The 25591-nt window shown below is 34.4% G+C and overlaps 1 protein-coding gene across 2 annotated transcripts in view; it reads left to right on the forward strand.

Annotated features, from left to right (window-relative positions):
* The window catches only part of DBF4 (DBF4 zinc finger), a 29188-nt gene that overhangs the window by 962 nt on the left and 2635 nt on the right, over positions 1 to 25591 (forward strand). The window contains exons 2-11 of one of the 2 annotated variants that reach the window (XM_026504997.4): positions 656 to 825; positions 6860 to 7039; positions 8296 to 8346; positions 8832 to 8901; positions 9113 to 9189; positions 16237 to 16273; positions 17549 to 17594; positions 20902 to 21030; positions 21493 to 21607; positions 24697 to 24821. In XM_026504997.4, coding sequence (XP_026360782.1) covers positions 656 to 825; positions 6860 to 7039; positions 8296 to 8346; positions 8832 to 8901; positions 9113 to 9189; positions 16237 to 16273; positions 17549 to 17594; positions 20902 to 21030; positions 21493 to 21607; positions 24697 to 24821 — 1000 coding nt within the window. The remainder of the gene's footprint in view (positions 1 to 655; positions 826 to 6859; positions 7040 to 8295; positions 8347 to 8831; positions 8902 to 9112; positions 9190 to 16236; positions 16274 to 17548; positions 17595 to 20901; positions 21031 to 21492; positions 21608 to 24696; positions 24822 to 25591) is intronic. The other variant, XM_026505006.4, reaches the window with a different exon arrangement.

A 25591-nucleotide genomic window follows, 5' to 3' on the forward strand; every position in this document is an offset into this window, starting at 1 on the left:
TATAGGAATTTCCAACGTATGAACAGATTGTGTTATGAAAGTTAATTTTTAAAGCAGTTGTTTCGATCTCAGATCTGTTTTCAAAGGAAATAATGAAGTGAATGGTGATTTGGCTCTTAAAATGGACATTTAGTTCTTAATATATAGGCGAACTATAGGAAACTAAACTTTGGAACCTTTTGAGGACTGGGTCATTATGTGTAACAGAGGTTTCTTGTATTGATAAGTCTTTAACATTTTAAGCCTGTTTTGAGTGTTCAACAGAATGGCAGATGTTCCATAAATATTTTTGAGTAAATACCCCATGGAGTTTACATGTAAGGAGGAAAATCTTTCAAGAAGGTTTTAGATAGTTTCCACTGTAATACATAAAAACAATGAACAAATGCATAAATATTTCCTGCAGAGTCAACTATTGGCTGTGGACAATAATTATTTTACAATATAGTATCTGTTAAAACAAGTATGGTATTTTGGTTTTATCCTAAGTGGTACTACAAAGAAATACATTAAAATGCTATTGAGTTTTTAATTGGTGGGATTATAAAGATTTTTTCCCCCTCTGTGATATGACTGTATAAAAAATATTTTTAAAACTAGAAATTTTCTGTCTGCATAAAACATGATCTAATTCTACATTTTTTTAAAACAACAGGTGGAATCCAAGTCAAAAATGAAAAAAACAGATCTTTAAAATCTGTGAAAACTGATAACAAACCAGAAAAATCCAAATATAAGCCGCTCTGGGGAAAAATATTTTACATTGACTTACCGTCTGTCACCATATCTGAAAAACTGCAAAAGGACATTCAGGATCTAGGAGGGGTAAGTCAAAACTATACACTTGACAAAAGAGGAAACATTTGTAACTAGTACTTTCTAATATGTAATCATTTTAAATTATCATATTGGGAAACATAACCATATAAGCACCAAGCTTAAAACTTTTATCAGCTGTTTAACATTAATGAAAAACTATTTGTTTTAACCTTTTGTAGCCTAATAGGACTTTGAGATTTCTGTGATTTTTAGTCTAGCGTAAAGTTCACGAAGTATGAGAAATGTGACTCCTTCCCTTGTCCTGGTGGAACCTCTGATTGCCTTCTCATTGTAACGTTTGTATGTCCTCCAAATAGCAGGAACTCCTTCATTATGATTATTGGGGAACTACATAAATTTGTCTGGACTAGCATAACAGTAAGAATGTTATTTGCAGAACAGGGACAACCTCTTTGAACCACAAAGAGTTAACATTACTCTGAGTGGTAACAATCTCAACAGAATGAATGTCATTACGGAAACATAATTTGTGTTAAGAATATTGAAAGCTCTCTTTCCTAACTTATACATTGAGTAAATGGTTAAGAAGTTAGAAAATTTGAGCAAAATTCTACAATTTTCTTATGAGTGAGATTAATGTTGGGGTAAGTTTTAGTAAGTGAGGTTAAGAATTTATTAATTTCTTTCGTAGTTCTTCCTATTTAAAAAGGTTTGTGCTGCACTTTGAATTTGTTGAATAATCTTTGAATAATCTGCCATTCTTAGAATAGAAATTTGCAGAAGAACACGTAACAAGTTTCTTTGAATTGTTTCTTGGTGTGATCTTCATTTATTTAAGAGAGAGCACAAGGCAGAGCACGTGGTGGGAAGGGCAGAGGGGAGGGAGAAACAGGCTCCCCACTAAGCAGGGAGCCCAATGCAGGGCTCAATCCCAGGACCCTGGGATCATGACCTGAGCCAAAGGCAGACACTTCACCAACTGAGCCACCCAGGCACCCCTTGTTACTCATTTTCTTAAAACATTGTCACATTTCTCATTGCAGTAACATGTATCATAATGACCATATGACTACATTCCTAAAAATCATGTTTTATAGGCCTGCCACCTTTGAATAAATACTGCTTTCTTTTATTCATTTTTGAAAGTAAGTGCTTAAGGGTCCCGAGTAGTAAAATGACTGGCCCAGTTGGGATTAGCTGCCTAATTCCCAGACTAAGATGCTGCTACACCGTTTTGTTCCTCTAGCAATTAATGGCTACAAAGTAGCTATCTGATACAGTTTCACAGCTTTCTCAAATATGATGAATAACCCATTAACCTTTTATGATTTAAATCAGTGATTTCAGGGGTGCCTGGGTGGCTTAAGTCAGTTAAGCATCTGGCTTGGGCTCAGGTCATGATCCCAGGGTCCTGGGATCAAGCCCCACATCGAATTGGGCTCCCTCCTCAGCTGGGAGCCTGCTTCTCCCTCTCCCTGCTTGTGCGCTGTGCGCGCGCTCTCTCTCTCTCTCTGTGAAACAAGTAAATAAAATCTTAAAAAAAAAAAAACAGTGATTTTAGATTTGTATTTTTAGCAGTAGAACCCTTCAAGCAAAATCATTCAGAAGTCTAATGTATAAAGCCAGTAAAAAGGAAACTTAAAGCTAAAACAGTGGTTCTATTTAGTATAGGGATGCTTGTCCTGCCCCTTTTTTCTCATTCCCACAGCAGTTCCTGAGGCACTTGCAAGAAACAAGTTTTGAATTAACTTATGCATTTGATAATAGTTGGGAGACCTTTTGGTTTTATACACTTCAAATTTTTATCCTAAAATGGTTTGAAGTAGACCAATGAAGTGAAGAGCATATTAAGAACATATGTTTTCACATTTTTTTCTTTGAGCTGTGAATTTTCAACTGAATTTGACTTAACTGTACTTCTTAATTTCTCTTTTTAAAAATTTTTATTTATTTTTATTTTATTTTATTTTTTTTAAGATTTTATTTATTTATTCAACAGAGATAGAGACAGCCAGCGAGAGAGGGAACACAAGCAGGGGGAGTGGGAGAGGAAAAAGCAGGCTCATAGCGGAGGAGCCTGATGTGGGGCTCGATCCCACAACGCCAGGATCACGCCCTGAGCCGAAGGCAGACGCTTAACTGCTGTGCCACCCAGGCGCCCCTAAAAATTTTTAAATCAAACTATGATTCCTCCCCACACTATCTTTCCAATAATTCAGTGATGTCCTCATTTCTGTTCTGATGACATTTCCATCTCTATCCCTAAAAAAAAAAAAAAAAAAAAAGACTTCATTCTGGTGATCTGTTACATGAATTATAAAGGAATCTTGATCTCTAGACACTAAGAGTTTTAGCGTTCAACTTTAAGAAATACTTAGTTAAATAGATATTCCTTGAAAGGATGATTCTTGTTACTTAATTTTTAGGATTAGTTACGCCCTTTATCATTTTGTAACTTATTTTCAGATTATAACCAGTATTGTCTTTATCTGTAATTGTCCACTTTATGCATTTGTTTTCTCTACTCTTAATGAAAACATACCCCATTTTCCTGGAGAGTACACTTGTGACAAATTCAACCACTGAAAACACAGCAGTGACGTCGGACATAATGGGAAAATATCTTCTAGTAGTGGCAAGGAATGTAGCTATTACGAAACCATTTAAAAAGGACATGGAACCAACCATATTTAGGTCCATATCTAAACATTCTGGGCTAAAATAAGGCAGTTGGAGAAGAACAGAGATGTAAGGGTAAATGCCTTGCCATGTAATGAACTTGAAGACAGAGTTACTTGTTCATTGTAACCTTGAGTGACTCAAAAATGTTTCAAGTTTAGTCTTTAAAAGACCTAAATTAATAGCTAATAAATTGAAGACCAGGATGAAATTAAGTCAGCACTGCAGGGGTATGGTATTGTTTTGGTAGATTTCAAATATGAATCTTATGTCCGTCCTGCCTCTGATCTAGGTAGAGATTGCATGAGTACAATTAATTGTAAAACAACATTTAATATCAACAAGAAGGAGAAATTACTTCCAGTTAAGAAATCTCAGAAACTGTTGTGCAGATACAATTTGAAGTCGGCTTTGAAGGATGATTATGATTTGGACATGCGGAAATTCATTCAAAAATTATTCCACTGGTGTCTAATATGCTAGCACTATTTTAGCTGCTGGGGATGCAGAAATACATAAGATGTAGTCTGCTGCTTTCAGTCTATGGGAACATCAGACACATAAATCATTTACAGTATAGCATTGTCAGTGCTTTAACAGAAGTTATGTAGAAATTGCCAGTAGAATACATTGAAGACGGGTGCCTGGGTGGCTCTGTCGGTTAAGTGTCCAACTCTTGATCCCAGCTCAAGTCTTGATGTCATGGTTGTGAGTTCAAGCCCCATACTGGGCTCCACACTGGGCATGGAGCCTACTTAAAAAAAAAAAGAATATAGAGAAGAAAATGATTAATTTTGCCTTTAGTAATCATAGCAGAGATAGAACTTAACCCAAGTTTTGAAAGTCTAGTAGAAATATACCAGGTAGAATGGACAAACTAAATAGAGGGAAGAATATATTTAAAATTTATGTATAATTTCAGCAACTACTGATATTACAATGTGACTTGAGCTTGGGATTTAGATGGGGGGAAGTAGCAAGAAACAGCGCTATACCGGGGCTAAAGTGTGAAAGACATTTTATTTACTACTGAAGAATTATAACTCTTCCTACAGGAACTGGAAAACCAAAGGAGATGTGTGGTACTAGTATAAGGACATAGAGACTAGTGCAACAAAATAGAGACCCTGGAAATAAACCATCACATATATGGTTGATTGATTTCAGCAAGGGTGCCAAGACCATTCAGTGGGGAAAGTACAATCTTTTCAATAGCTGATGCTAGGGAAACTCCTGACAAGTGAAGTTAGACCCTTATCGCAGGTCATATGCTAAAATTAATTAAAAATGGGTCAAGTTCTAAACATAAGAGATAAATCTCTTAGAGGAAAGTATAGGGAAAAGCCTTGTGGCATTGGATTTGGTGTTGATTCCTTGGGTATGAAACCAAAGACATAGAGAACAAATGAAAAAATAAATTGGACTTCATAAAAATGAAAAGGTTTTGCGCATAAAAGGATACTATCAGAGGGTAAAAAGAAAACCCACAAAATGGGAAGAAAAAAGATTTCAGATCATATATCTGATAGGGGATTAATATCCTGAAGGAGATACCATGTCACATCTGTTAGGATCGTCAGTATCAAAAAAAATACATATGTTGGCGAGGATGTTTGGAGTTTGGAACTCTTGGGTTGGTGGAATTATAACATGGTACAACTGCTGTGGAAAACAGAAGTTATATTCAAAAGAATTGAGAGCAGAGCCTTGAAGATATATGTATATACTTGTGTGCATAGCAGCATTATTCACAATAGACAAAAGGTGGAAACAGCCCAAATTTTCAACAGATCAATGGATGAATAAAATGTGTATACATACAATGGAATATTATTCAACCTTGAAAAGGAGTGAAATTCTTACCCTTGCTAAAACATGGACGAACCTTGAAAACACTGTGCTAAGTAAAATAACTCAGACAAATATAGGATTTCACCTATATGAATTATTTAGAATAGTTCAATTCATAGAAACAAAGTAGAACACAGATTAAAAGGGGTGGGAAGAGGAGAAAATGAGGAGTTAACGTATATTGGGTAGTTTCATCTTAGGATGATGAGAAAGTTCTAGAAATGTATAGTGGTGATGGTTGCACAACATTGTAAGTGTACTTACTGCCACTGAATTGCATACTTAAAAATGGTTAAAATGGTCAATTTTTATGTATTTTATCACAGATTTTTAAAAAATATGTAGGAGAGCGTGTTCCTTTTGAAAAATTGGAACCTCTGGCAATGCTAAGGCCATGTATTTATGAAAACGAAGAAAGCATTTGATGTGTAAATTGTGCATTTGTATTCCTGCTGGTCCTTGCAAGCATCTGAGTTTGTAATCCCTGAAATAAATAAATGTGGATATCTTATTTACTGGTTGATGAAAATGCTGCTCAGAAAAAAGGGAAGTAGTGATTTACACTTAACCAAGGGGGCCACTGGTGTAAGCAAATTCTGCTTAATGCTTAGATGGAATTAATTCATCTGTTATATACTTTGCTTTATTTTTTTTTAATCATTCCCCTTTATGTTGTGAGATCCTATAGAAACTGGATATAGCTGTTTAAAATATTATAGAAATCTTTATTTATAAAGATAGTTAATGATTAATAGTATTTATTTCTACTTTAATTTTCCTGCCCTTGGATAGGAATTATCTTTGATAACATTGATATCTGGTACTTGGATTTATAAATTCAGGCATATAAGCAGTAGTTTTCAAACATTTTAGTAGGGAAATTATCTTCAGTCTTACACTCTAAGGGTAAGGGTCCGTTCTTCCTGTTAAAGTCTTACGGTAAAATGTTAATTGATTTTGAACTGTCCTGCCCAGTATGATAGCCATCAGGTACATGTGGCTATTTAAATTTAATTAATACTGTATTGAAAAAAACTTAAAATTCAAGTGCTCAGTCATATTAGTTACCTTTGTTATATTTTAAGGGCTTGGTAGCCACATGTGGCAAATTGCTACCATGTTGGACAAAGTTGATAAAGAACATTAACCATTGCATTAAGTTCTACTGGACAGTAGTACATTTAGAGCATGTCAGAATATCTGTATTCAAATTCTGTTATTTACTACTGATGTAACCTCAACCAAGTCACTTCTCTTAAATTTTCTTTTCCACAAAATGTGGATATTAGGAATATTAGTACCGTGGTGTTGTTAATATGATTAAATTAATTGGGATATATAAAGTACTTAAATATAGTATCTAGCATATGCTGGTGGTTACTAGAATGCCCATTTTACTTCCTCAGAACTCAGATTCCGAAGAACACAGTATAAAAAACACCAGTTTACGAAATACTGAAATACATCAAATTGGTATTTTGCACTGTACCTGAAATATGAAAGTTTATGGTTTATAAGGCTTATTTGAAAATATTTTGTTTTCCTTTAGCGAGTTGAAGAATTTCTCAGCAAAGACATCAGTTACCTCATTTCAAATAAAAAGGAAGCTAAATTTGCACAGACGTTGGGAAGAATTTCTCCTGTACCAAGTCCAGAATCTGCATATACTGCAGAAACCACTTCACCTCATCCCAGCCATGATGGAAGTTCATTTAAATCTCCAGATTCAGTAAGTCTCTTAAATATGCTTTGAGACATTCAGAAAGGCTATAGCCTGAGGATCTCATATTTTCAAGAGCGGACTGGCAGCAGAGTTCGCTTAGGTAGAGCAATATCTACATTATGGTGGCTTTCCAATCAATAAGGTTACTCTTACAGAAAGGTGATTTTTCTCCTAATACTTTAGGGTCATACTCTGCTAAAATAATACTTTTTTCCTTTGGAGATGGCTTTTATTTTTAAGAGTTATTTACAACTAAAAAGTAACAGCAGATCATTATTTAAAGTAGAAATGGAAACCTTTTCTTTGTTTCACAGCAGGAGTAAGCCAACTATGGCATGGGCCAAGTCCAGCCTGTCCCTGTTTTTTACAGTCTTTGAGCTAAGCGTGGTTCTTACATCTTCAAATGCTTGGGCAAAAATTGAGAGAATATTTTATGACAAATTTAAATTCAGATATCAGTGTCCATAAATAAAGTTTTATTGGAACACAGCCAGACCTGTTCATTTACATATTAACTGGTTGCTTTCCTGCTGTAAAGGAAGTATTGGATACTTAGGACAGGTACTCTGTGGCTTGCAGAACCTAAAACATGTGCTATCTGGCCCTTTACAGAAAAAGATTGCCAGCCCCTGATTTAGTTACTGGTATCACATCTCTATGACTCCATTGACAAGTTAGAAGATACAGTGAAGGGTAAATTGGGGAGGGGGAAAAATAGAAATGCATACAGGAAGAAAAGTCAAGGAAGGCTCATGTATTTTTTTCACTATTGCTTTTTTGGAAGAATGAGATTGTATACTAGTGACAAGTTCCAAAGTAATTATTGCTTGTAGCATTTCAATTGCTTTTCCAGTGTTGTATTTAAAATGTAAAATACCAAAATATACGTATATGTATGATTTATTCATATTCTCAGATCTTCATTTGAATACAAAATTAGAATCTAAACTTGTTATAGACAGCTTACTACAGAACTGAGCTTTGTTCTCATTCAGTTGTTTAGTTACTCTATCAAAAAAAGAAGCAAACTTTTTAATAGATCTTATTACAGAGACCCTAAGGAAATCTCCTTTTATTATACTTTATTGTGTTGATAGTCATTAAGACTTGTACAAATTTTGTTTATTTAAAATTATATATTTATATTATAATTTATTGATTTTATCAATTTATTTTAGCTATTTTATATTTTTAAGTTTTTTTCCAATGGGCCATTGTGTTATAATTTTTTAAGGTTTGATCTCTGATTTTTTTTTTTATAGGTGTGTTTGAGCAGAGGAAAATTATTAGTTGAAAAAGCTATCAAGGACCATGTAAGTATGAAATTTTAAAGTTTACTGTATATGGTCTATTATTAAGAACTCAAGTAGAAATGGAGATGTTCCTGAAATCTTCCTTTCCTCATTTTTAATAGGAAAAGCCTAAATATCAGCATGTGTCTCTTTTTACAAGAACAGAATCTGCTTTTCATAAAGAAACATCTCCATCTTGTGGTCTTTTAAAATACTACTGGAGATGTATGAAGCATATGGCATTTTTGTATTTTTAATGAAATTTCTTGACACTTAACTGTTAAGATTACAGTTGCATTAATTGTCAAGCATATGGGAATATATTAAACAGGGTTAATTTATATATTCCAAAAGAAAAAACTGATGTACTGATTACTATTGTAACTATATAGAGTCTGTTCTGAATACACACCTTAGTGACATTAATCTTCAAATAATTTTTAAAGTTTAGCTCATTTGAATTAGTAATTTTCTAGAAAAACTAATAAACCTTTTTTATTTTACAGGATTTTATTCCTTCAAATAGTATATTATCAAATGCCTTATCATGGGGAGTAAAAATTCTCCATGTTGATGGTAAGGATGTTATCAGTTTTTTTGGCAGTATTTTAAAAATACTAACTTGTGCTCTTTGGTTCCTGATTTTACATAGGGAGAATTCTGATAGCAAGAGATACCTATATGGTGATTCTTTCACCTAAAATCTAGTACAAAGAAAATAGCGGTGTTTAATTCCAGAGGTAAAAATGCTAATTGTAAGCCTTTTTTTCTTTTTTTTTAAACGAAGACATTAGATACTACATTGAACAGAAGAAAAAAGAACTATATTTACTCAAGAAATCAAGCACTTCTGTAAGAGATGTGGTATGTTATTTTCCTTAATTTTTAAACTAATTAAAGTTATCAAGGTTAATGTTTTTATTTATCTAAGTTTTTCTTACCAAGTAGAAAATATTATTGCCAGAATATCCTAAGGGTAAACCTTTGTAGTTTATTCTCGTTTCTGTTATTTGAATAAATTATTGTGTATCATTTAACTTTAGGATTTCCTCATGAGGTAAAAGTTGTTCCTGGGAGAATGGCATAGTTTTTTTTTATTTTTTCTTCTTTCATTGCTCTTGCTTTTAACCAGCTACTTTAGTTCATTCTGAAGGAAAACATAATTGGCTTATTGCATGAGAAGCTTCTTATATGTACAATATACTTCTTTTAATTGCTGTAGATAGTGTTATAACAAAATCTTGCTACGGACTATGATTTTCTGGCCTGACCTCAAAATGTTTGCTTAAGTAACTGCATTAGGCATTGCAGTGTTAGACCTAATGTTCCCATATCTTGTCTCTGCACTTTTCAAAAACTAGCTTCCTCCTTAAAGACTCTCTAAAGACTCAAGGCTCTTCCATCTTTTAAAATATGTACAATAAAACCTCCCTTAATCTATATCCTTCCCTACAAAGCAATCTTTGTATCATCCAGACTTCTTAAATCTCCATTTTTATGCTTCCCATTCACTCTTGAACCTATGAGGTATAAAACTCTGACTGATTTGCCAAACGAAGTTAACAGTTTTTAAAACCAGTCGTTTAGTTTCTGTCACCTGTTGTTCATGTCCTCCTTTAATTAACTGTTTTCTTCTGTAACTGCTCTCATCTCTTAGTTTTCTCATGGTTTTCATATCATTGTATTTTTTGTGGTCTGGTTTTTCTTCACTCAATCCTTAAATGACTAAAATCTAAAAGGAAATGAATAAAGACATGTAGCTGTAAGTATGTTGGCATATTTGAGAAATTTTCTGTAATATAATACAATTTGATTTTTGAGTGGGAGAATGATAAGAAGGGAAGCAGGAAAAATTAGCAACTTCACATAGGACCTCACAACACTGTAAAGGATTTGAGTTTATCTGGAAGGGTTTGGGAAATTATTGAGAGATTATTAAAGGAGAGTAACCTGCTTGAGTAGATAGATGAAAGAACTTCTGGTTGCCAGTAAAACATGTTTGCTGGCAAGACCGACATTTGGATAGTGGCTTCAAAAAGTATTCAGGGGGGCACCTGGGTGGCTCAGCCTGTTGAGCGTCATCTGACTCCTGATTTCAGCTCAGGTCATGATGATCCCAGGGTCATGGGATTAAGCCCCCTCTCATTCTCTCTGCTCAGCAGGGAGTCTGCTTGAGATTCTTTCTCTCTTCCTTTCTGCCCCTCCCCCTGCTCACTTGCTTCTCAAATCAATCATTTAAAAAAAAAGTATTCAGGGAGGGGCAGCTGGGTAGCTCAGTCGATTTGGCGTCTGACTCTTGGTTTCGGCTTAGGTCATAATCTCAGGGTTGTGAGATTGAACCCCATATCTGGATTCTGCTTGAGATTTTTCCCCCTCCCTCTTTCTCCTCTTCTGCTCCTCCCCCCACTGTGTGTTCTCTCTCTCTCTAAAATGAAATCTTAAAAAAAAAAAAGGTATTCAGGAATATTTTGTTTACACATGCAAGCATCAGTATTCAACAGATACTCCTATTAGGTGCCAGGCACTAGGAGTATTTGCCCTCATGAAACAAAAACAATGAGGAAGTGTGATAAATAGCTGTGAAACAGATCTTAACTTTTCTCTGGAAATCAAAAGGATTAGAATACCAAATATCTCTGTAATCCAGTATGTATAACTGGTCAATTTGATTCTAATACTTGAAAATTTTTTCTGTATGTAAAAAGAAAATGTTTCTGGAAAATTTCTGGTTTGTCAAATACTAAAACATAAAATGCTTCAATAAAGGTGCATTTGTGGGTCTTGAATGGACGTGTATAAATCTTGTATACATTAAAGACATATAAATTTTAAGGCATTATATTCTCTTAAATACTCTTGTTAGCATGTATCTTTAAAAAAAAAGTTGAATGAATGTTTTTGCTTCACTATTTAAAGTGCTTAGAGTTTTGTTTTTTTTTTTTCTTTTCTCATTTTACCTGAAACTTTGAGGATTTTTTGTGTATATATACATGAGGTATATTGGTCTTTTACTTTTGATGTGTTTGGTTTTAGTGTTAGGGTAATGCTGCTCTCATAAAATGCTGGAATATATTTTCATTTTTATTTTCTAGACAAGTTTTTGTAGAGCTGCTTTTATTTTTTAAGTGTTTCATAGTGTTTACCAGGAAAGTTGTCTGGGCCTGTAATTTTGTTGTTGTTGTTGAAAAATTCCCAGCTATGAATTCAGTTTATTAGATAAAAGGAATTCAGGTTATTTCTTATTGAATACACTTTGGTAGTTTGTGGTTTTCAAGAAATTTGTACTTGTGGGGCGCCTGGGTGGCTCAGTTGTTAAGCATCTGCCTTCTGCTCAGGGCGTGATCCCGGAGCCCTGCGTCAGGCTCCCTGCTCCATGGGGAACCTGCTTCTTCCTCTCCCACTCCCCTTTGCTTGTGTTCCCTCTCTTGCTGGCTGTCTCTCTCTCTGTCAAATAAATAAATAAAATCTTTAAAAAAAAAAAAAAGAAATTTGTACTTGTTGTTTAAGCTGTCAAATTGATGGCAAAAGTATTTGTAATATTCTCTTACTAAGCTTTTAATGTTTATGGAGTCTGAATGATGTCTTTCATTCCCGATATCATTATTCCTTCTTTTTTTTCCTCTTTGATCAGTTGGGCTAGAGTTTTATCAGTTTTGTCTTTTCAAAGAACCAACTTTACTGTAAATTTTTTTGAGCTCTGCTTTACTGCTATTCCACACATTTTCTATAAAACTTTGTATATATATATAAAGGTATATATACACACTCTTTCAGAGCACCTGTAGATTCATAGCAAAATTGAGTAGAAGGCACAGATATTCCTGTATATCCCTTGCCTCTCAATATACACACAGCCTTCTCCACTATCAACGTCCTGTACCACAGTGGTATATTTGTTATAAATTGATGAATCTTTATTGACAAGTCATCACTTAAAGTCCATAGTTTACGTTAAGGTTCACTCTTAGTGTTGTACATTGTATAGGTTCACACAAATGAATGGTGACATGTATTTGCCATCACAGTATCCTACAGAATAATTGAATAGTTTCCATAAAAATGTTCCATGGTACATCTATTCATCCCTCCCTCCCTCACTTACTCCTAACAAGTAGAGATCCTTTTTCCATAGTTTGGCCTTTTCCAGTATGTCATATATTTGGAGCCATACATCTAGCCTTTTCAGATTGTCTTCTTCAGTAAGTGATAGGCATTTAGAATTTCTCCATGTCTTTTCATGACTTGATAGCTCTTTTTTTAAAATTGCTGAATGAGTCCATTGTTTGGATTTGCCACAGTTCATCCACCTTCTGAAAGACATCTCGGTTGCTTTCAAGCTTTGACATTGAGTAAATTATGTATATATACATCCATGTGTAGGTTTTGTGTGGACATTAGTTTTCAAGACATTTGGATAAATACCAAGGAGCATGATAGCTGGATTATATGGTAAGAGTATGTTTAGTTTGGTAAGAAGCTGCCAAACTGTCTTCCAAAATGGCTGTACCAATTTGCATTTCCACCAGCGATGAATGAGCTGTTACTTACATTTGTTTTAATTCTGTGATGATCAGAACACATACCTTGTGTGATTTCAGTTCTTTTAAGTTTGTCAAGGTTTGTGTTGTCCAGAATACAGTCTTTTTTTTTTTTTTAGATTTTATTTATTTATTTGTTTGAGAGTGCACACATGCTGTACAGGAAAAGGGGGGGAAGGGATAGAGAGGGGGAAGAAGAGGGAAAGGGAGAGAATCTCAAGCGGACTCTGCACTGAAGGTGGAGCTCCACACGGGGCTTGATCTCACGACCCAAAGATAATGAACTAAGCCAAAACCAAGAGTCGGACACTTAACCCCCTGAGCCACCCACGTGCCCCCAGACTAGTGTGTCTTAATGCAAGTTTCATATGCATTTAAAAACATATATTCTAAGGTTAATGGGTAGAATGTTCTATAGATGTCAAATAGGTCAAATTGTATAGCTTTTCTGTATTCATACTGATATTCTGTCTTACTCTAGCCATTATGGAAAGAGGGGAGTATTGACGTTGCCAAATAGGTTGTAGGTTTGTGTATTTTTCCTTCTAGTTCTATCATAGTTTTTGATTCGTGTATTTTGAGCCTTCTTAGATGTGCACACATCTAATATTCTTATGTTTTCTTGGTGAATTGACCTCGTTATTATATAATGTCCCTCTATCCCTGTTAGTATTCCTTGTTCTGAAGTCTCTGAATATACTATAGCCACTCCAGCTTCCTTTTGATTAGTGTTTACATGGTCTTTTTTCTTCCAGCTACATTTAACGTATCTATGTGTTTATAAAACCGGTTTCTTATAGATAGTTGAAAGTTGTCTTTTTATCATATCTGGCAATCTCTATCTTTTAATTGGTATGTTTTGATAATTTATACTTAATAATTATTAGTATCATTTAATTTAGGCCTGCCAATATACTAATATTTTTTTTGTTGGTGTTCTCTGCATTTTATTCCTCTGTTTTCCCCCTTTTCTGCTTTTCAGATTGTTTGAAGGTTTATCTATTGACTTGGCTATGTCCATGTTTTTGTTTTTGTTTTGTTTTGTTTTAGTGGTTGCTTAGGTTAAACTATACTTACGTAACTTTTCACAGTTTACTTAGAATTAATATTTTACCTACTTCAAATAAAATGTAGAAGCCTTATAACTTTTTGAGTCCTTTATCCTCCCACGCTAGTCTTTATGGTATAGTTATTTTTGTTACATTTGCATTTATTGAAAAACCCACCAGGCAGTGTTATCCTTTTTGCTCAAAAAAGTCATGTAGAAGAGAATGTGAGAATGTCTTTATTTTCCCTTCATTCCTGCAAGATCTTTTCACTGGATAACGAATTAGGAATAAAAAACTCTTTAGGTCAGTACTTTATAGGTGTTCTACAGCTATATTCTGTATTCCATGGATTTTGATGAAAAATTTGCAGTTATTCATATTGTTGTTTTCTTGTAAATAATGGTAATTTTTCTCTGTGTACTTAGAAGATTTTTAATTTATCTTTGGTTTTCAACAGTTTGGTTGTAATTGCCTCGGCAAGGTTTACTTAAAGATTATTCTATTTGTTCACTAAGCTTCTTAAAACTGTAAATTTATGTTTGGAAAGTTTGGGCTATTTTGTTAAAATTCTTCACCATTCTGTTTTTTCCTGTTTCTACATTTCCGATAACACTTAATTTTAGACCTTTTATATTATAGCTAAAGTACAAGGTACTTATTGGGTCCCTGAGACTCTGTTATTTTTCTTTCCCATTCTTCTTTTCTCTAATTAAAGATTTCTTTTCATCAGTCTTCCAGTTCACTGACACTTCACTTTATCATCTATGTTCTGTTTTCAAGCCCATCCAGTTAATTCTATATTTCAAATCGTGTATTTTTCACTTGACTTCTATACTAGTCTTCACTAGACTTCTGCAATTTCCTTTTTTTTTTTTTTTATAGTTTTTTGGCTGAGAATTTGTGTCTTTCCATCATTTTAAGTGTGTTTATCCTTACCTTAGAGTCTTTTTCTGATAATTTTGACATCAGGAACATCTTAGGGTTGGCATCTGATTGCCTTTTTCCCTCAAGAATTGATGTTTTTACTGGTTCTTAATAGTGTCAAGTTATTTTTGACTTAAATAATCTATGTTATGTTGTATAGACTTCAGAGCTATTATAGTACTCTGGCAGAGCTATAACAGTACTCTGGAGAGTGCTGATTTTGTTGCTTTCTTGATTGGTTTGTGTGTGTGTGTGTGTGTGTGATTCAGACCGTCAGTTCTATCTCAGTTTCTTTACATGGCAGTTCCACTCAGTTTCGGTTTTCAGAGATTTGTATGCAACTGTTTGTTCTGCACATGCATCACTTATAGGTTAGTCTAAGACTTGGACAGTGGTTTAAATTTTAGTTCTATTTTCAAAGCCTTGAAATTAAGTCTGGCACTTAATGTGGGTTTATATAGGGAATTAGGGATCCACTTTTCCAGTTTGCTACTTTTTGCAATTTCCCCTTCACTCTCCAGCCCATAATGACCCTTTCCCTAGTTCTTCTGTTCAGAAAGACAGGGTTCCTCAATTTTAGCTGCCTATGACACCTGCAACTGCAGTTTCATAACTGGGGTCCACCCTCAGTGCAGAACTGTGGGAGAAAAGAAAGACATAATAGTCCATGGTTTCCCTTCGTACTCTTTGGGCTACAGGAACCTCTTTCCTGGATATTTTTAGCCAGAAGTAAGTGACTTATGTAGGAGTTTTAGCCACTGGCTCCACTACTTGCTGCCAACTCTAATTAGAGGTTCATCCTTCAGGGAAAAAGAGGATGGGAAATGTACCCCCTTAAAGGTGGTTTCTCTAAGTTTGACTTCCTTCTACAATATGTCTGCTTTTGTTTATTTTTTAGTCCTCATGTAGTTTCTTATTGTATTTTTCCCAGAGTTTTAGTTGTAGTCAGTGGGATTGTTTGACCACATTGGACATATTTCACCTTGACAGGTATCGACAGATTGTAATAAATATTTTAAGAATTCCTTTGTTCAGTCTATCACAAAAGTTTGCTCAGTAAGGGCATAAAAATAACTTTAGGACTATGTTCAGATTATTTCATTAACCGTACCTTTTCTTCATTGGTCAATTTCTTTCTGTAAAGACAAAAATAATGATAGCTAGAATGCAAGGTATTTGTTGGATGTATTGTAAAAATGAGCTTGTATTATGTTCATTGTTTCATTTCTTTGGTTGAGTTGATTTTTAAAAGCAAATTTTTCTCTTCTTTCCCCCCACAAAACTATAGTAATCACCCTTCTGATTATCTTCAGGATAAAAATGAGCCGTTACAGTTGCTGCTTTCATTGTACTTTCAAACCCAGTCTTTTCACATTTTGTTTTTGTTTTTGTTTTTTTAGGGGAAAAGAGTAGGTATTGGCACACAGAAAGCAAGAAGTAAGTATTTTGATATCCTTAAGTGTATTCAATTTGCTTTTAGAAAATAGAACAGATCTTATAAAAATCCTCTGAAAAATAATGGAAACAACCCTTCAGGGAACATGTTCAGTAGGTCTTAGTTTTTTTAGACTATGGACCCCTGTGGTGGTCTGGTGAAGCTTACGTACCCCTTTTCAGAATGATGTTTTTAAAAAACATATAAAAAATTATTAGATTACTGAGAGTCAGTAAATGAAATTCAATTATCAGAATATTTTAAATTATGTTTTTTTTACACATTGAAAACAAGTGCTAACAGTGATTCTACTGTAATTTTTGAAGTGGTGAGCATAAATGATGCTTTGAGATCTGCAATAACTAATATGATATGAAGGTATTTCTTTCATTTGGTTTCAGAATTACAGGCACTGCTAAAACCACTGTGATCCTGTTGCTTATATATATAACTAGAGGAAATGTTAGATTTCAGTTAGAGATCAGTGAAAATAAAAGTTGGATTTTTTTCCTGTTTTAGCTCATGAGTCTCCTGAATTCTATTCAGAGATCCTTTGGCGGGGGGAAGTCCTTTCATTTTAAGAATCTCAGAATGTAGACAGAATTTCTGTCATTTTGGAAATGGGCTGATATTGTAAAATACCTCACCTGAAACTTAAAACTGAATTGAAATGAAAGGGATAATGGATACAGATGGTCCTTGACTTATGATGGTTTGACTTTAAATTTTTCAACTTTGCAGTGGTGCAAAAGCAATACACATTCAATAGAAACTACTTTGAATTTTGAGTGTTGATCTTCTCCTGGGCGGGCAGTATGACATAGGAAACTCTCCTGACACTGGGCCGTGACAGTGAGCTGCAGCTCCCATTCAGTCACGTGGTCACAAGGGTGAACAACCAATATACTTGAAACCATTCTGTCTTTCACTTTTAGTACAGTATTCAACAAATTACATCACATAGTCAACATTTTTTATTATAAAATGGGCTTTGTGTTCAATGATTTTGCCCAACTATAGGCTAATGTAAGTGTTGTGAGCATGTTTGAAGTTAAGCTAGGGCTAAGCTATGGTGTTTGATAGGTTAGGTGTATTGAATGCATTGCAGCTTAGGATGTTTTCAACTTGAAATGGGTTTATTGAAGTATAACCTTAATTGTAAATTGAGGAAGATCTGTACAGAGTATGGTGGGATTTTTTTTTAGCAAGAGTATTTTTTTTTTTTTTAATTTCCTGGATTTGTACATATCTAATAATGTGTTTTGTATGTTCTCAAGCAGGTAGACTCAAAAAACCTTTTGTAAAGGTGGAAGATATGAGCCAGTAAGTATCTAAGTTCAATCAGTAATTTAAATATAATATTAAAAGAGAAAATCTAATTAAGCTATCTTGGCTAATACTGTTAGGTCTCTTTATGTTAGTTTTATATTATACTAATATGCAGGTGGCACAAGTTGTAGAAAGTAACATTAATTTTTGCTCAAAAATTAAGCAGTTTTTAGCTTAATTTAGTTTCAGTATGCTATAGATGATAATTTCTTGAAATATCTACTTTAGAGCAATCATAAGACCAATTCATTTTTGTAGTATTTCAAGTAACCATTCACTAGCTGAATGCAATGCCATATGATTTGAACTACTACTTAAAGATTGCTTCTACTTTGTGAAATATATTGGTACTATTTGGAAGTACAAAATCCGAGTATAACATTTAATTTAGTAGTTTTCCTGACTCACTCAAGTTTTATAGGGTAATCTTAATGAAGACTACGGATACAAGTAAATTAGTTTGGCATGGGAGAGTTTGATAACTTTTTCTTGACTAGATTCTAGTTACTCCTTTAGACATGTGTGATTAATTCTTTTGGATACTCACTGAAGTGACTAAGATGCATTGAATGCTTCTTTCTATGAAATGTATTACTATGAAAAAAAATGCAGTTCAAAATTAGGCCTTAGAGAAGGTGCCAGTATATGGAAAGACATCCCAGCATCATGGATTGGAAGACTTCATATTACTAAGATGTCAGTACTGCCCAAAGTGATTTACAGATTCAGTGTAATACCTGTCAAAATCCCAATGACTCTTATTGCAGAAGGGGAGAAATCCATCCTAAAATTCATACCAAATCGCAAGGGACCCCAAATGCCCAAAGCAGTCTTTGAAAGGAAGAACAAAGTTGAAGATCTAAACTTTCCTGGTTTCAGTATTTACTAAAAGCTGCAGTAATTACAACAGCTTGTTAATGACGTAAAGACAGATATATAGACCAGTGGAAAAGAATAGCTAAGAAATAAATCTTCACATTTAGGTCAAATCACTGTTGACAGAGATGTCAAGATCATTCAGTGGGGAACAGGCTGTCTTCACGTATTGGGAAAACTACATATCCACGTGCAAAAGAAGAATGAAGTTGGACCATTAATTTATACCATATATAAAATTAACTCAAAATAGATCGAAGACTTAAAAGCATAAAACTCTTGGAAGAAAACAAGGGAAAAGCTTTAGGACATTGGATTTTGCAGTGATTTCTTGGAAATGACATCAAAAGCACAAGCAACAAAATTATAAATTTGTGGGCACAACAGAGTGAAAAGGGATGGAACCATGGAATGGGAGAAGATATTTGTAAATCGTACATATCTAATAAAGTATAATATGTCGGGGAGCTTGGGAAGACAATGGAGTAGGAGGACCCTAAGCCCACTCTTGTTTACAACTAGTTAGCACTTGCATCCAAATACATAAACCAGAGAATAATGTGAAGACTAGTAGAACAAACTTCACAACTATGTAGAGAAGAAGCTGCGTCTTAGAGATTAGGAAGGGCAGAGATGGTGATTGGGAGCTGCCTGCAAGAAGGAGGGAGTTGTAGGCTGTGGCTCAGAGAGGTGAAAGCACCAGGGAGCCCCCTAAGGGAAGATAAATCCCCATCTTATCTGGCTTTGAAAACCAGAGGGGTGAAATCCCTAGCTTTGTAAAACCAATCACACTTGGAACCTGAAGCCTTAAAAGTCTGCTGACTCAGCACTGGGTGAGCTGGGAGGGCAAGGGATACTGGGTCCCTACCCTTAAAGAGACAGGAGCCTATGGAGAGACAATGTAGAAGCTGCAGCTTGAACAATGCCTGGGGCAAACAGGAGCAGTCCTGGGTGATGTAGGGAATTATTGAATTACTGTATTACACACCTAAAACTGATATAACACTGTATGTTAACTATACTGGAACTCAAAAACCTAATTTAAAAAAAAAAATGAAATAAAAAGTCAACAGAAAATCAAAATTTTCAGATTTTTTTTTTAAGATTTATTTGAGAGCAGCCTTGTGCACTTGAGTACGGAAAAGAGCAAAGGGAGAGAATCTTGAGGCAAACTCCCTGCTGTCCACTTCAGTGCTCTATCTCAAGACCCATGAGATCATGACCAGAGCCAAAAAAGCAAGAGTTGGATGCTTAACCAACCGAGCCACCCAGGCGTCCCCTCAATTTATCAGATTTAAAAAATGGGCAAAGGACTTGACATCTCTTCAAAGAGGTATAGATTGCCGAGAAACACATGAAAAGATGTTCACTATCACTAATCATCAGAGAAATGCCAGTCAAAACCACCGTGAGATATCTATCACTTCACACACATTAGGATAGCTGTTACAAAAAAAAAAAAAAAAAAGCCTAGAGTAATAGGTTTTGGCAAGGAAGTGGAGAAACTGGAGCCCTTGTGCACTGTTGATGGGATTGTAAAATAGTGTAACCACTATGGAAAACAGAATGGAGGTTCTTCATGAAATTGAAACTATGATGGGATCTCACAGTTTCACGTCTGGTTTTATAGCCAAAAGAATTGAAAGCAGGGTCTCGAAGAGATGCTTGCACATGCATATTGGTAGTAGCGCTATTTGCAGTAGCCCAGTGGTAGAAGCAGTCCATATGTCCATCAACAGGTAAATGGATGATGTAATATATATATACAGTGGAACATTATTCAACCTTAAAAAAGGAATGAAATTCTGACAAATGCTCTACAACATGGATGAACCTTGGGGACATTATGCTGAGTGAAATAAGAGGAAAAATACTGCAAGATTCCACTTGATGAAGTACTTAGAGTAGTCAGATTCATAAAGTAGCATGATGGTTGTCAGGTGGGCAGAGAAGGGAGAATGGGGAGTTATTGTTTAATGGGTACGGAGTTTTTGTTTTGAAAGATGAAAAGGGTTCTGGAGATGGATGATGTTAATGGTTGGAAAACACTGTGAATGTACTTAATGCAGCTGAACTATATTCCTAAAAATGGCACCTGGCTGCCGCAGTTGGTAGAGCATGTGACTCTTGATGTCGGTTTTGGAGTTCAAGCCCCATTTTGGGCATAGAGATTACTTAAAAAAAAAAAAAGTTTAAGGTAAATATTCAATATTTATTATTTAATTTGTGGGTATTTTACCATAATTAAAAAATACATATATGTTAAACAGAAAGATATTAGGTCTAGGAATTGGGAAGGGAACCCTAACTGTTTCTATTATTTGTTTCAGATTCTAGATGAAGTCCGTGATTTTGAAATATAAGATTTCAGTTGTATTTTTTTCATCATAAAGAATCTCATGTATTTGTCTTTTTGTTTTTTTAGACTTTATAGACCATTTTACCTTCAGCTGACCAATATGCCTTTTATAAATTATTCTATTCAGAAGCCTACCAGTCCATTTGATGTAGATAAGCCATCTAGCATCCAGAAGCAAACTCAGGTTAAACTAAGGTTTGTTTAACCTTCAAGTAATTTTTTCTTTTTAAGCAAACATTTAAAATAATTCATTAAATGCTATGGTGGGTGGGTGGGTTGGGTGTGTGTGTGTGTTTGTGTGTGTGTGTGTGTGTGTGTGTTCACTGTTATGGTTTCCTCCCTGTATATTTTTAATGCTGGATTAGAAGTCTGAATCTTGTCTAAGTATGTCACATTTAGATTAATAGATCAATAGATTAAGGTTGAGGGGTGGCTTGCAAATATTTACAAGTAATTGAAACATGTTATTTCTCTTAAGTGATCTAAATTATTCTCCAGAAAAGTCACTAGTTTTGCTTCTGAATTTCTTAAAAAGAAATGTATTTTAAAGTATTTGTTGATATAAACATCTGTGGAGATTATGGCAGATTGATATGTGAGGACTGTACATTTTATAAAGTCTTAATGTTCAATTCTTTTATCATATATTTCTGTCAGAATCCAAACGGATGGCAATAAATGTGGTGGCATCCCAATTCAACTACAATTGAAAGAGAAGAAGAAAAAAGGATACTGTGAATGTTGCTTGCAGAAATATGAAGATCTCGAAACTGTAAATGTGATTTTATATTTAGGGGGTTGATATTTCTAAAACTATGAATATTTACTGTGTAAATTTTAGCTTGTTTTTTCAGATTGTGGTTTACAACTTGATAATGACTAAGTAGCATGCATTTCTTTTTGATAGAATTATCTTAAATTTTAGGAATCCAAAGTGGGAAAATGTATATTGAAAACTAATTTTTATTCATTCATTCAACAAATATTTATTAAGTACCTGTGTTGTACCAATCACTACTCTGAAAAAACAGCAATGAACAAAAGATACCAATTCTTCCTTTTATGAAAATTACATTCTGTGAGAGGGGAGGAGAGATAGGTAACAATGTAGTAAAAAAGAAGGTATATATATAGAGAGAGAGAATATTAGATCAGTTCTGTGAGAAACTGTAAAGCAGGAATGGGGGTGTAGACATTTATTTAGACAAGGAAAGCTAACTGATAAAGTGGTATTTGAGTAGAAACCTAGGAAGTGAGGGAACATGACTTGTGGATATTGAAATAAGCAGTGCAAAAGTGTTAAATTAAACTGATTGTTGGGATTGAAGAAACCATTCAACTAATGGTGGTGGCCTGGCGGAAATGATGAGACTTGGTCAGATTGTGGATATAATTTAAAAGTGGGGCAAAGAGGATTTGCCAGTGGATCGGAAGTTGGGAGTGAGTAGAAGATGCTTCAGACCTGAGCAATTAAAACATGGGCATATGATTTACTAATGGTAGGATGAGAAGAAAGTAGAGATTATTCTTTGAAGTAGCAGAAAGAGAAATAGAATAGTTGGAAGGGGACATGGGCTGAAGATACAGTTTTGAAGATGGGAACTATTTATGGTTTGTAAAGTGATTAAAAAAACCAAAAAGCAAAAGACAAGAGCTTTGGATCCATGCTGCTCAGGTTTGAATCCTGTTTTCCTGTTTGTGTGACCTTGGACAGTGGCAGGCTCTGTGCCTATTAAATTTTAGCTGTTACTGTTTGAGTTGTTAATTTCAGTAGAGACGTATGTTTCAGTGCTTGGTTTGGTAGAAAATGGTGAGGAAGTTAAGGAGAAAGAATAATTATAAATAAGAAATAAACTCTCTCGGGGCACCTGGGTGGCACAGCGGCTAAGCATCTGCCTTCGTCTCAGGGCGTGATCCTGGAGTCCTGGGATCGAGCCCCACATCAGGCTCCTCCGCTATGAGCCTGCTTCTTCCTCTCCCATTCCCCCTGCTTGTGTTCCCTCTCTCGCTGGCTGTCTCTATCTCTGTCGAATAAATAAATAAATAAAATCTTTAAAAAAAACAACAAAAAAAACCTCTCTCTCTTTAGACTCTAAGTTGAAGTTTGTTTTATAACTCAAAATATATTCGTGTTTTGTATTAATTTTGTGTTGTTTAATAAAGGCAAAAAATATGGCTACTTTAGAATTATTTTTAGTCAGAAGTTAAAACGATCTCAAATATTTTCCCTTCCCAAAAATCATTTTTAAATTTAAATTATAGATTCGTCCCAAAATTTTACTTTACTATTGCCATGATAGAATAATTTATAATGGATGTTTTCCTTAATATCAATTTGTAATTGTAATGTAATGCTCAGAAAATGTTGGGACTAAAAAATGAAAACCTTGGTCACTGATTGATACAAGGAAGGAAAATTAGTAGTAAATTTTGAGATTGATATTTTAAAATCATTTTCTATTACAGTTTATGTTTCTTAGTCTCTGAGAATAAAATATTCTTTTTTTTTTTTTTTAATCTTAGATTTCACAGTGCTTCATTTCCACCTGTATCAAGGCATTCATTTAGCAAATTGGTTTATTGGAGGTTAAGCAACAACAAACAAGGCAGACATATTCTCTTCCCTTGGATATCTTATGGTTCAATAGAGAAGACAGATACAAAACAATGCATTTATAAGTAGGCTAGTGATAGTGTTAGAAAAGTACAGTACAGTGCTAATAATGAGAGGGTACTTAAGATAGGATGAGGAATATAGAAAGCTCAACTGAGAAAAAGTAACTTTTAAGTCAAGACATAAAAAATGATGAATGATAAGAGGTAGGTGGAAGTAGGGGGCAACTGCACAAAAGTTGGAGATTTCTCCAAAAAATGTGTATAAATGGAATCTGCACTTAGAAAGTTAATGTTTCTTTTTTTTAAAATCATTTTTCATTTATTTAACATTACTGGGCATAGATAATTTGTATGTGGTAAATTTTGCAAGTAAGGAGGTAATAGTCCAGAATACTATTTTTTTGTGATCACTGGAGAATTTAGTTTTTGGAAATACAATCAAATCATCAAAAATTACATGAAACTAGAGAAACAGAAATGAGGTTCTTACATGATTGTCCTGGTACAGACTTCTAGGTGCACTTCCCTGATCAGCTGACAGACAAGTAATAGAATTAGTCTGGAGTTTCCACCTGTTTAGCAGGAACTTTTATTTCTTTTGAGTTTTATCGCAGTACACTGAGCTTGTTTACTTTTGTTCTTCACGACTGTCAGACTGATTAACTGTCAACTAGTTCAATTTTTTCTTAAAAAGAAAGACTGAGAATAACTTCTGTATTCTCTGTTACAAGCATTAGGTAATTGAGATAATTCACTTGCTCATTCGCAAATGTGTTCCTCAATAATGAATTTTTTCTTTTTTTTTTAATACTTCACAGCATTCATTGTACTTCATTTTTTTGTAACCTGCCTTCTGGACTCTTGTTTTGGAATCTTATATGTTAAACTATAACATTTCATTTATTTAATATTTTATAAGACCTATTATATTTAGTGGTAATTATATAAGGGTAAAATAAAGAGGAAGATTTTCTGAATATTAGCATACTGTAAATGTTAAATGTCACTGTTGTATTTCTCCATCTTTATCTTCATTTCCTGATGTAGTTCCTATGGTGTCAGTTCCATTTAAATGACAAATTTATTTTACTTAACATCCTTTGAAGTTGTAGTAAAGGATATTTCTTTGGAGTAGTTATTAGAAACCTAATTTTAGGGGCATGAAAATATTAGAAAACTTAAAAAAGAATCTTTGGTTTAAGAATATAATTATATGATTTATGTGCTTCTTTGTTTTTGTTTCAGCATCTTCTAAGTGAACAACACAGAAGCTTTGCACAGAGTAATCACTATCAAGTTGTTGATGATATTGTATCTAAGTTAATTTTTGATTTTGTGGAATATGAAAGGGACATGCCTAAAAAGAAAAGGTAATTTATCAGCCTAAGTTTTAAATTTTACCAGAATTTTAAACAATTGCATTAAACTAAAAATAAATCCAAAGTTTTCTGTTCTTAGAAGGAATATATATATATTTAAAAAAATTTTTTTATTATTATTTTTAAAGATTTTATTTATTTATTAGAGAGAGCACAAGCAGGTGGAGTTGCAGGGAAAGGGAGAGGGAGAAGCAGACTCTGGGCTGAGCAGAGAGCCTGATGCGGGGCTAAATCCCAGGACCATGGGATCATGACCTGAGCTGACTGCAGACGCTTAACTGACTGAGCCACCCAGGCACCCTGGAATATATATTTTTAGAGTGTATATTTGGTTAAGAACTGATTACTTCTCAGGGGCGCCTGGGTGGCTCAGTCGTTAAGCGTCTGCCTTCGGCTCGGGGCGTGATCCCGGAGTTCTAGGATCGAGTCCCACATCAGGCTCCTCCATTGGAAGCCTGCTTCTTCCTCTCCCACTCCCCCTGCTTGTGTTCCCTCTCTTGCTGGCTGTCTCTATCTCTGTCAAATAAATAAATAAAATCTTTAAAAAAAAAATGATTACTTCTCTCCACTCCCAACCCCTCTCCACTAACAAAAGTGCTTGCTTTAGGTTATTAAGGTCTTCATCATTATAGTCTAGAAGAGGAGTTGGCAAATTTTTTATTAAAAACCAGACAGTATATATTTTAGGATTTGTGAACCATAACATCTCTGTTTGAGCTTACTTTGTCATTGTACAATGAAAGCAGCTATGGACAGTATAT

This window comes from Ursus arctos, unplaced genomic scaffold (genome assembly GCF_023065955.2).
Source record: "Ursus arctos isolate Adak ecotype North America unplaced genomic scaffold, UrsArc2.0 scaffold_3, whole genome shotgun sequence".
NCBI lineage: Eukaryota > Metazoa > Chordata > Mammalia > Carnivora > Ursidae > Ursus > Ursus arctos.